The following is a 12,626-nucleotide window of genomic DNA, read 5'->3' on the forward strand; positions in this document are numbered from 1 at the left end:
TTGTGTGTGGCTTACAATTTCCAAAGAGAGCCAGGCGCTCACATCTTAGAAATCATGAAATAAGTTTATATTCTTGTGTGATATCCTCTCCCCTCAGTATTTGGAAATATTGTCTTTGATGGGAGGGGTATGTGGGGAGTGGGGGTGATGGAGGTGGGAGGTTGGTGGGAGGTAGGGGGGATGGAGAAGTAAAATATATTAAAGGTGGGAGCATGCTTAACAGTTTTGACAGTTGTTATTTCCAGAGTGGACTCCAAATATTCTGCTATTTAGTAAGAATCTGTAATATTTAGGGTTGGCACAGAGACTTCTGTTTTAGATAACTTTCCCACATTTTATATCTGGGAATGCACAGTATTTTTGGAGCTTGCATGTCTGCAAGTATAACGGAGAAGTATAAAGCACAGGTTAATCAAACTGTTCCAAAGAAAAGGCTAATTTGAATTACCGAAAATGTACACGGTAAAAATCTTAGAAATCAAGGGATGACGATTCCACACCTAACAAGATGGAATTTATGTTCCCAGTTGTGACACAGCCCTTTGAAAATGCAGCTAGGTGCATAGAGAGAAAACTATGTGTACAGTTTACCTTTCAAACGCCCTCCGCCCAAGCCCAAGGTATTACCTTATCTTAGAAACTAACACCAAGTCACAGCAGCAGCAGCGGGACCAAAGAACTCGCTGCCGGAACCTTTGTGCTATACTTCCTCGCTCCCGGCCGGTGCTCATACGCGAAGGACCGTCCCAGCCAAGCGCCTGTTGGTAGGAAGCCGCTTGGCCTCGGGTCTGAGGGGGCTTGGTGGCGGCTGTGGCTGCGACTTGAACCACTCGCTGGCTATAGTTCGTAGGATAGAAGGCGCCATGGACGATCAGGGCTGTCCCCGGTGTAAGACCACCAAATATCGGAACCCCTCGTTGAAGCTGATGGTGAATGTGTGCGGACACACTCTGTGAGTCGGGCGACAGTGCGTTCCCTGGGGATGGGACGCGCAGGGCGGGAGGGGGGAGCCGGGAAATGCTTTGCCTCGACTCCCCAGAGAGAGGCCCGGTTGGTTTCGACCTTGGGGAGAGAAAGAGAAAGTTGTTTCTGAAAACGGTCTGTAGCCTCTGTCCCCGACTGAGTCTGGCCTGCGTTCGACCGCCGGTTGCCAGATGCGGCACGTAGTTTGGCAGGTTCCCCTTCCATTGCCGCTGAAAATTTCAACTGTATTTCCAGGCCGTGTGGTTAACTGAATTCCACACGTATCGCCGGCCCGAAGCGTGTGCGAGGGCATTGAAGTGTTCAGTTCCTCGCGAAATGCTTTTCATTCAGAAGAGCGCAAGTACTATGAAAATAAATGGCTCATATATGAATATATTTATTGTGTGAATCCATTGGAAAACCCAATTTGTATGCCCACCTGTGCTGATGAGCTAGAGTCTCATCATTAAGGTGGAGAAAATTCAGGGTCTAGGCAGTTAACTTTGGAGATATGAGAATGGGTGGCATTTATTGAGTGCATGTTATGTGCCAAGGATTATTCTAAGCACTTTACCATCAATTATCTCACTTCATTTCCACAACAACCTCATGAAGTAGTTACTAGTATCATTATTTCACAGAGCAGGAAACAGACTGCTCGAAGTGGGCCCTGCTAGAATTAGAACACAGGATGCGTGACGCTTAGAATGTCCATTTTTTGGGGGGAGGGAGGTTGCGATGGTTTTGAGGAATAAGGGCAGAAATTGGTCAGAGTGTTCTCTGTCACAAACTAATGGTCAAATTACTCGTGCTTTTTTTCCCTTTGCTTTATTTATTAAGCAGAGGAAATACAGAATTATGCTTGAATGGTTTAAGATTAATAGTATAGACCATTAGGTTTTTACAGAGATTCATTCAGTTTCTCTTCTGCTTTTCTGTATTAGGTTTTTCATAGTTTGTGCTCAAGGAAAGGTAATTTGTTTTTGGAAATACATTAAATGTAATTTACTGGAAGAAATTGCTGCTTAATAGATTATGTAATTTTGGTAAAATAAATGGCATTTTATTAGACAGTTGTAAAATAATTTTTAGTTTGAAGTTGCTTTTGTTGCATCCCTAGTCCTTTTTGTTTATCATAAGTGCTAAGAATCATCTAAGTCATTCTGATGTTTATTTGCTAGCCTCTACACACCACACTCTATAGTCCTTTAAACTTGAAATATGAGCATAATGAGTAAAAAATTATAGTACTTTGGATTAAAAAACAAACATTTAAAATTCTTTACTCTTATAGGCTCTGTGATTTTGTGCAAAGTAATAACTTATGCCTCATTTTTGTTATTTGTATAATAGAGATAATATTGCCACCTATATTACAATGAGGATTAAAAAATATGTAAACTATTTGGAGGTAGTTAGTACAGTTTTTGCCACATAGTGTCTGTTTGATATTTCTTGGTTGTCATACTTTAATTTTTATTTGTGTATGATAATGGGTGATAAGCGGAAATGGAATTAAAACAGGATTTATTTGGCAGGCTATGAAAGATTTGCACAATAAAGAACATCTTTAAATGAGAGCTGCAGGTATTATTATTTAGCATTAGTATTTGTATTCATTATCTATTGCTGTGTAATAAGTTACCCCAAAACTTAGAAGCTTAAATTTGCAAATATTTATTATTTTATACATTTTCCAAGAATCAGGCTTAGCTGACTGATCCTGGTTCTGGGACTCTCATGAGGTTGTAGTAGAGCTGTCTCAAACCTGAGTGTCTGTTTCCAAGGTCATTCATATGACTGTTGGCAACAGGTTCAGTTCTTACTGTTGGAGGAAAATCTACTTTTTAAAATTTTATTTTTATTTTTTAAAAGATTTATTTATTTATGCATATAAGAGCTGGGGTACAGGCCAGAGATGGGGGGGGGGTTGAGAGGATTCACCAGAGACAGAGTGGGGAATAGAATAGGCGGACTGACTGAAATACACTGAGGTGAGGCAGGAGAGGTCTGCCTCCCCCATGTTGGGTAACCTTCCGGGGCTGGGAATTGAACTTGGGCTGCAGATAGATTCATAGTGCTGTGTCTTAACCCCTTGCGCCACCAGGGAGGCCCTAAAATTTTGGTCTTTTGAAAATTTCTGAAAACTTATTTATAGTCCAGCATATGGTTTATCTTGTTGAACAATCAATGTACATTTGAAAAGAATGTGTATTCTGCAGCTGTTGGGTGTAGTACATTTTAAATATCAGGTAGGCCAGTTTGGTTGATAGTATTAGATTTTCTATATCCTTTCTAATTTATTTTGTATATTCATTTTATCAGCTATTCCAATTATGACTGTAGATTTGTCAATTTATCTTTTTAATTCAGTCATTCTATATGTATTTTGAAGCTCTCTTATTGGACCCATAATATTAAGGTTCTTTATGACTTGATGAATTTCTCCTTTTTGTCATTATGAAATGTCCTGTTTTGTTTCTTGTAATACTCTTTGTCCTGATTTTTTTTTTTTGGTATTTATATAGAAATGCTAGCTTTCTTTCTTTTTTTAAAATTTATTTATTTACACAAGAACCAGGGTACAGGCCAGATGCGCGGGAAGGTGAGAGGATTTACCAGAGACAGAGTGGGGAACAGAACAGGAAGACTGACGAAATACACTGCTGAGGGGAGCAGCGGGCAAGACAGGAGACGTCTGCTGCGCCATATGGGATTCTTGCCGGCCAGCCGGGATGGAACCTGTGCTGCAGAGGTTGTGGACAGATTCACAGTGCTGTGCTCAACCGGTTGCCTGCGCTACCAGGGAGGCCTGTGTTAGCTTTCTTATACTCACTATTTGATGGTATATATTTTTTCCATTCTTTTGCTTTCAACCAAGTTGTGTCTTATATCTTGCAGACAGAACATAGTTGGGTCTTGTTTTTTAATCTGATCCAATCATCTCATTAATTGATGTATTATTCCCTTTGTTTTTAATGCAATTATGGATATCAATAGGTTTAAGTCCATTAGTTTTCCATTTGTCCCTTTTGTGTTTTGTTCTTGTTCCTTTCTTGCTTTATTTTGAATTAATTTGATATTTTAAAGTATTGAGCTATTAGCAGTAACTATTTTACTATTATTTTTTTAGTAGTTTCTTTAGATATAATAATGTACATCCTTATTGTCCTATTTAGAATCAATCTGACACTCACAATTTTTTACTTTTCTATTTTCATACTTCACAAATGTGAAAAATATAATTTCATTTACTTACCTTTTTCATCCTTTATGCCGATCTTTCACTTTTTACTTTTAATATAAATCAGTATTGTTATTTTTGTTTTAAACAGTTGTCTTAAAGAAAATGTAGGAAAAAAGTTTTTTTTTTTTAAAAAACTTTATTGAGAGTCTCCCTGGTGGCGCAAGGGGTTAAGATACAGCACTATGAAGCAGTCCGCAGCCACTGTAGCACAAGTTCAATCCCCAGCCAGGGAGCTACCCACATGGCGCAGCAGACCTTTCCTGACTCGCCCGCTGCTCCCCTCAGAAGTGTATTTCAGGGCCTCCCCGGTGGCGCAGCGGTTGAGCGCTGGGTTGCGAAGCTGCCTGCGGCCTCTGCGGCGCCGGTTCGATCCCCGGCTGCTCCCCGGCCACCGGAGGAGGATCCCACATGGTGCGCAGACCTCTCCTGCCACCCGCTGCTCCCCTCAGCAGTGTACTTCGGTCCTTCTGCCTGCTCTGCTCCCCGCTCTGGCTCTGGTGAATTCTCTCACCCTCCCGCGCTTCTGACTGTACCCAGTGCATGTATAAACAAAACAAACAAACAAATATAATAAATAAATAAAAACATGCCTCTATAAAAAAAAAAAAAAAAGAAGGAGCTTTAAAAAAAAAAAAGAAGAAGTGTATTTCAGTCAGTCTGTCTGTTCTGTTTCCACTCTGTCTCTGGTGAATCATCTCATGCCCCACACCTCTGGCCTGTACCCCAGTTCTTGTATGCATAAATAAATAAATCTTTAAAAAATACCTTTATTGAAACATAATTCACTATAAAATTTGTTCATTTAAAATAAAGAGTTTGGTGGCTTTTCGTGTATTCTCAGAACTCTGTGTCCATTACTACAATCAATTTTAGAACATTTTTTGTAACTCCACAAAGAAGCCCTTCACCACTTAGGGTTTCACCAACCTTCCTCCACATTGCCTCTCAACCATAGCAACCACTAATCTACATTCTGTTTCTATAGTTTCCCTATTCTGGGCATTTCATATAAGTGGAATTCTACAATATATGGTTCCCTGGGATTGAATTTTACTGAGTATAGTATTGTCAAGGCTCATCCATGTTGTAGCATGTATGAGGACTTCATTTTTTTGACACGGAATACTAGTCCACTTTAAGAATATATAGCAGTTTTATTTAACCATTCATTAGTTGATGGATATTTTGATTGTTTCTACTATTTGACTATTGTAAACAATGCTATAATATTTATAATGTGAGTTATATAGCGATTCATCTGAAGTTTTGGTATGGACTAATGATATTGTTTCTCTTGGTACATATTTAGGAGTATAATTCTTGTATCATATAACCAACACTGTGTAAAACCATTTGAGAAACTGTAAGACTGTTTTCCAAAGTGACTACATGTACCATTTTACATTCCCACCAGTGGTGATTGAGAATTCCAGTTTCTCTACATCTTTTGTTAACACACTTGTTATTATCTGTCTTTTTGATTAAACTATACCAGTGGGTGTAAAGTGGTGAAATAATAGATTTTTATTTTCACTGACCCATTTACCATTTTTGGTGTCCTTCCTTCCTTTGGATCTGATTTTATGGTTGTTTTGACTTCTTTCTAACTGCAGAACATTCTTTAGCATTTCTTGTAGTGCAGGTCTGTTGGTTAATTCTCCCAGATATTGTTTTTCTGAAAGTGTTATTTTACCCTAATGTTTGAAGCTTGTTTTTGCTGAATATGAAATTATGGATTGGCAATTCACCATATTATGTTGTTTCCTGATCTCTGTGATGAGAAGTTAGCTGTCACTCGTATTTTTGATCTCTATTTCTTTGGTTTCTCTTTCTCTTTGTTTTCTAGCAGTTTTGGTATTCAGTTTAGGTGTGGTTTTATTTGTATTCATACATTCGTTTTCTGAGCTTGGATATATAAGTATGTTTTTCATCTATGTGGAAATTTTCAGTGATTTTTTTCTATACTGTGTTTACTTTCTTCTCATTTTGGAACTCCCAAGTAGACAGGTTCTTGATACTGCTCTATGGACTGTTCATTTTTATTCAATGTCTTTTCCCTCCGATCCATTTTCAGGTTCACTGACTCACTCGCTATTTCCACTCTTTTGGTAAGCCCATTCAGTAGATTTTTCATTATTATACTTGTGAGGTTTTTATGTTGTTCTTTTTTATAGTTTTCATTTATGATTAGATTTCCTATCTATGCTCATTAGGACCATGTCTCTTTTAGTTCTTTAAATGAATTTTCCTTTAAATTTTTAAAAAAGATTTATTTTTAGTTATTTATGCATACAAGAGCTGGGGTATAGGACGGAGGTGTGGGGGTGAGAGGATTCACCAGAGACAGAGTGGGAGCAAAACAGGCGGATTGACTGAAATACACTGCTGAGGGGAGCAGCATGCGAGTCAGGAGAGGTCTGCTGCATCATGTGGGTATCTCCCTGGCTGGGGATCAAACTCGCCCTGCAGTGGCTGCAGATAGCTTCATAGGTTGTGTCTTAACCCCTTGCGCCACCAGGGTGGCCCTGAAGAGTGTGTTTTTAATAAACATAGGTAATTCAATTATTGTCTGCTTACCTTGAACTTGAACTGACTGAACTTTGTTTTATTCTTAGTTGGGATGGAGCTGTGGAAAACGCAGTGTGTTTCCTTACTTTGGTGCAACTCAACCTCCAAACTTTTAAACTTACAAAACTGTTGAGGCTTTATTTTAGGCTTTGTTTGGTGGATCTAGACTAAGTCTTATTCTAGGAAGTGGTCCTTACTCTTATTTTAAACCTTTTTTTTGTATCTCTGCTGGATGTCTGAGGTGTTAATAAGGTGTTAATGTGGTTTCTCTACTCTGGCTGGGTGGAAACACCCGAAGTATCCCCAGCACTTCTTAACTACTCTTTATTTTCTCAGCCACTTTCTTTTATGCCTGACTGGTTTTGCCCTGTATGTATGTAGCCTATCCTTGACTAAGGACTTAGAGTGGTTTCCTGCACAGACTTCTGGGCCCTCTCCCTTGCAAATGTCAGCCATATCAATTGCATTAACCTCTGATCTCTGCTTATTTGCCTTAGCACAACCTTCTTAAACTCTAGCTTGTTGGGCCACCTGGGCTACCTGGAAATCGTCTCTAGGTAGAAAACTGAGGTGATTGTGGGGCTTACTTTGTGAGTTTCCCATTTCTGATGGATCGTAATGGTCTTTGTGTTGCCTGTTGTTTAATGTCTGTAAAGAAATTGTCTCATGCATTTTGTTTGTATTATGGTTTTCATAGTGGGAATGCAAGTCTGGCATCAGCTACTTCATCATGTTTATTAGGAAAAGCTAGCCTTACTATTGTTGAGGTATCCTGTAGTCGCAGTACTTTGTACATGTTCATTTTCTTTAGAAATTGAACAGAATTGGCAGTTGCTTGTGCCCTTTGAATATTTCCTTTTCTTTGTAGTTTCTGATTTTTTTTCACTCTTTCTGATACTTTTATAAGCATCCTTTTTTAAAAAAAAATTTATTTATTTATTATTTATACAAGCACTGGGTACAGTCAGAAGCACAGGAGGGTGAGAGAATTCACCAGAGTCAGAGCAGGGAGCAGAGCAGGCAGAAGGACCGAAGTACACTGCTGAGGGGAGCAGCGGGCGGCAGGAGAGGTCTGCGTGCCATGTTGGACCCTCCTTTGGTGGCCGGGGAACAGCCTGGGATCGAACTGGCGCTGCAGAGGCTGCGGGCAGCTTCACAACCTAGCGCTCAACCACTGCGCAACCGGGGAGGCCCAGCATCCTTTTTTTTTTTTTTAAGTGGAGTGTTTTGAAATTGATTAGAACATAATGCTGCAGAAAAACTCTAGCAGAAAGACATTTTTTGAATGGTAAATACAGTGAAGACCTCATGATTTTATTGAAGGAGGTTTTTGTCTTATGTAACAGTTGGTTTCCCATGTGTTTTAATAATCTGAAGACACATTGAGTTGTAGAAGGAATATTGAAGCATAAGTTAGAAAACCTAGGTCCTAGTTTTGCCTTGTCCAGTTTTAACTGATATGTTCATTTGTTTAGAATTGATAATTTTTTAGCTTCTCTTAAAGTTGGTTAAGTTAATAGACAATTAGAGATTGGCTAATAACAATTAAGCCAATAACTTCATTAGAAGATTTCCAATTAAGGAAATCACTTAGTAGAGTTAGTCTTTCCTGTGGCCATATACCATTAATAAAACTCTTCCATAAGATATTAAATTTAGGGCCTCCCCGGTGGCGCAGCGGTTGAGCGCTGGGTTACGAAGCTGCCCGTGGCCTCTGGGGCACTGGGTCACCGGTTCGATCCCCGGCTGCTCCCCGGCCACCGGAGGAGGGTCCCACATGGCGAGCAGACCTCTCCTGCCGCCCGCTGCTCCCCTCAGCAGTGTACTTCGGTCCTTCTGCCTGCTCTGCTCCCCGCTCTGGCTCTGGTGAATTCTCTCAACCCTCCCGCGCTTCTGACTATACCCAGTGCATGTATAAACAACAAACAAACAAACAAATAAATAAATAACCATGCCTCTATTAAAAAAAAAAAAGATATTAAATTTAGCTATTTTCAGTATATGTAATTTTTCCTCCCAACATGTTATTTACAGAATGAATACGTATCTCTGAATTGGTTATTTTATGGCTGTAATACGTATTTCTTTTGTTTTTCAAAAAATAACTGCTTCATTTTAGTTTTTTGAATTGTGTGTGCTACTATACTCATTTTTGTTCCTTATTGATTGTTACGTAATGTTGTAGTCCTTTAAAACTATATCACCAAATATTTGGTAATTTTGTTATTTCTTGTGCTTTTCGTGTATGTGTGTGTGTGTGTGTGTGTGTGTGTGTATCTACATCTATATTTATCTCCATATTCCCAGTAGGTTCTTATTTAATACTTTTCTTTTCACTGAAACCTTTTTAAAGATTAATTTCATCTGCTCACTAGTTTACTATACATATATATTTACTGTCTTGGAGGAAACCTTTTGTTCTGAAGTTTTGCCTGAAGTTATCATAAAGTTTCATAGGAACTTTGGCTTCATGGATATCTTACTCTGGAAGTTATATTATCAGATTTGTTTTCCAAGATTAAAACAGGTAATATGAAGCCATCTATTAGGTGTTCAAACTTATTTGTTGAAATACAAATTATTTATTTTTTAGTGCAAATTATTTTATTCCACAAGAACCTGAAAGTGTAGCACATTAGTTTCCTTTAGAGATATAAGTATAATTACAGACTGAATTAATATAATCATTGCCTTATTATTAACTGTTAATATTATGAATTATTAATAAAAAAGTTATTATTAATTTAATAGTGCATTATTTCTGCTGTGGCCATAACATGTTATGTCTAATAAGTATAAAATACAATCCGACTGTCTGGATCCTGGGTTTGGTATTTATTCTTAGCTGTATGATTTTGGGAAAATTAATCATTTTCTTTAAGCCTTTATTTTCTTTCTTGTACTTATACCTCACAGGGTTGCTGTGAGGAATAGATGAAGTACAGTTCAAATATGTTTAAGAATTCAGGTTAAGAGTAAGCTTGTTCTGTAGTCAACTATAGTTTTCAATATCCTAAATACAAAAAAAAAAATACAGTTTTCAGGTTTAAGTTTCAGGAGTTTTTTTTTGACAGTTCACTTCTTGTTTATCTAGCAGCTGGGCTTTGAGACAGTAAATAGAATGAAAATAATTGAATAAAAATTAAATCTAGAGACTTTTAATGATTTTCTTCAAGTTTCAAATGTGTTAAGTCCATTTAAAAAAAAGTTAGACTCAGCAGTAATTTGTTAGTTGTTGGCATTTACTAATAAATGCTTGCAGTCTTTCTCATACACAATAATTTTCTAGGCCTCTGATTCTAAAACTTGCCTCATCCTAAAAATTATCTTGGGTCCATATTTAAAATGCAAATTTCTGGGCCCTGCAACAGATCTTCCAGGGAAGGACCTTGTACTTATATTAGCTATCTGGTTGTGTCTTGTGCTCAGGCAATTTTGGAAAACCCTGTGTTGGGCATACACAAGGAATGGGGCAGAGGTGGTTTCTGTCCCCAATTAGTTTAATAGAATTTTAGCTCTTCTTTTGAGTCATTAAAAGGAAATCAGTTTCTCTCCTATACAAAAAAGAAAAGGGAAGTTTGGAATTATTATAGTATTCATTGTATTCAAGGTATGAAAGTAGACTTTATGCTATTTGTTAAGCAGATATTTGTTTAAAAAATGCTATTGAAGAAACAGAAACTGGAAATCCTGTAATTATTCTGCTGATTTAGGAAAAGGGCTTTTGTGGAAACAAATAATTTGGTTGGGTATATACTAAAGTAAAAAAAAAAATTGTTAGCATCAAGGGAATGAAAATGTATAGGTGCTTTCAAATGCAAAATGTTTTTGTGGACCAGTACCTGAAGGGGAAAGATTTATATTAGCCCCTTTAGGAAAGTGGGATGAGATGTCTACTTTGTCAGATTGAGGGTAGAAACCTGTGCGAGAGTACATGCTACAAAGTGCTGTTTGTTTTGTCAAAAGGATTGATAGGAAGTTGGCAGACTCAGTTAATTTAAAATTAGAAGGAGCTTAACAGTCAATTTTTTAGTTCTATTCTGTACTCCCCCTTGAAGTTTAAGAGAGGTTATATGGTTATTGTCCACCTGACTCACTCCATCTCGTTTCTTTATAAAGCCCAGTTTGGAGTTATTCAATTACATTTTGATCCTGTTTGTTAAATAAAATTCCTATTTATGTAATATAACCAGATTACAGTTCAGGTCCATTGTATGTAAAAAAATGAAAATACTACATATTATCAGTCAGTTTGACAAACTTAGAACAACTTTATCTTTAATTTTTAGGATGCTAATTTAAATAAAAAAAAAAAACTTCAAACATTCCTAATGATTTTTCTACCAATCCTGTATTTTGCCATATCTTTTTCTTTTATAATATATAAGCAGTGTTTTAGTACTGGGTTTTTGAGCTGTAATCATAAGCAAGTTAGGAAGGCTAAATCTATTATTTATTTGATGAAATGACTTAGAGGATAACTCAAAATTATTTTTTATTTTTTGATGTATTGTGTATCAAGTATGTATATATGTACATGTATATTCCATACAAGAAGACAAGAAACTGTAAAATTTAATGGTTTTCAGTAGCAATGTTTTAGAGTATTTCCTTTCACTTACTAAGTTAAAATATGTGAAAAACAAAATTTTGAGATGAAGAAAAACGGTTGTATAACTCAAGTTTTTTTAGAGCACAAATATGATAGTGGCTATCTCATTGAAAATTAATGACGGCTCCATCAATATGGTGCAGTGCCTCTGCATCACTGATTTATATATATTTAATGAGCCTGCTATTCTAATTTCAGGTAACTGAAGCAAACAGCATGTAGCACTAACTCTGATTTACTTACAATTCACTCCATTAAAATGTAAACAGCTTGAAATCTACCAATGTTAAGTATAATTTCTTCACTGGTAATTCTGAAGTGTTTACTTTCCAGCTGTGACTAATTTGTCTCTAAACATAGCATCAGTTTTTAGTAGTGTTTCAGATAATGTTACTAAAACATGATTTATTTGATTTTATTTCTTCCAACTGTAAGGTTGGAGTAAGGGGGGAGAAGTTTACAAAGTAATAGGATTGTGATATGTGACATGGCAGATAGATGTTTTATCTTTGATATCTATTGGAATTTCATGAGCACCGTTTAAGGGTATGTTTCTATATTCTTTGGCATTAGAAATATTTTTAATGTTTGTATTTCTTTTTAGTTTTATTTTAAGATAGTTTTAAGATGTGTATTTTGTTTTATGGAAAAGATGATATTAAGAACCATTTGATAGAAGAAAAAATTGTACATAATTACTTTCACAGATCATTTATTGTGATTTTAACTTCTGATTCTTGTATGTGTGCCTCCACACACAAATGAACAATTAGCTAGAAATCAATTGTATATATGATTTTTATGGAACATGTTTATGCTAAGGTACATGTTATTTTATGAAAATGGTAATACTGTCAGTCATATGAATACATTGTTGATGAATTAAAATTTAATAGACTATGGTATTAGTAAATAAAAATTCTTTATATTTTTTCTCTTCCAGACCAATTAAGAGCAAAGGGGATGAGTTTTTTTTCTTTCAGAAAATTAAGGTTGATTAGTAAGATTTTAAAGATAAAAACTTTTTACTCTTTAAGTAGTTTTAAGTATATTTCAAAGATCTAAAATGTAATATGTTGCAATAGATGTTTCTGCATTATTCAGATTGTGACTGCCTTATTTCTCATAATTGTATCGGGCACATTCATTAATATTTAATTCCTCTTGAAGCTTAATTGCAAAAAGCAATCTATGTAATGTGCTGCAACTAAATGCAAAAACATACAATTTATAGTA

General features: G+C 36.5%; 1 protein-coding gene across 2 annotated transcripts in view; it reads left to right on the forward strand.

Annotated features, from left to right (window-relative positions):
* Positions 1–863: 863 nt before the first annotated feature.
* Positions 864–12,626, forward strand: part of MNAT1 (MNAT1 component of CDK activating kinase) — a gene marked incomplete at its 5' end in the record, with an annotated part of 150,794 nt that continues 139,031 nt past the window's right edge. For both annotated transcript variants that reach the window (XM_084239683.1, XM_084239684.1), the window contains one exon: positions 864–952. In XM_084239683.1, coding sequence (XP_084095809.1) covers positions 864–952 — 89 coding nt within the window. The remainder of the gene's footprint in view (positions 953–12,626) is intronic.

Source organism: Talpa europaea, assembly GCF_964194135.1.
Source record: "Talpa europaea genome assembly, chromosome: 8".
Lineage (NCBI taxonomy): Eukaryota > Metazoa > Chordata > Mammalia > Eulipotyphla > Talpidae > Talpa > Talpa europaea.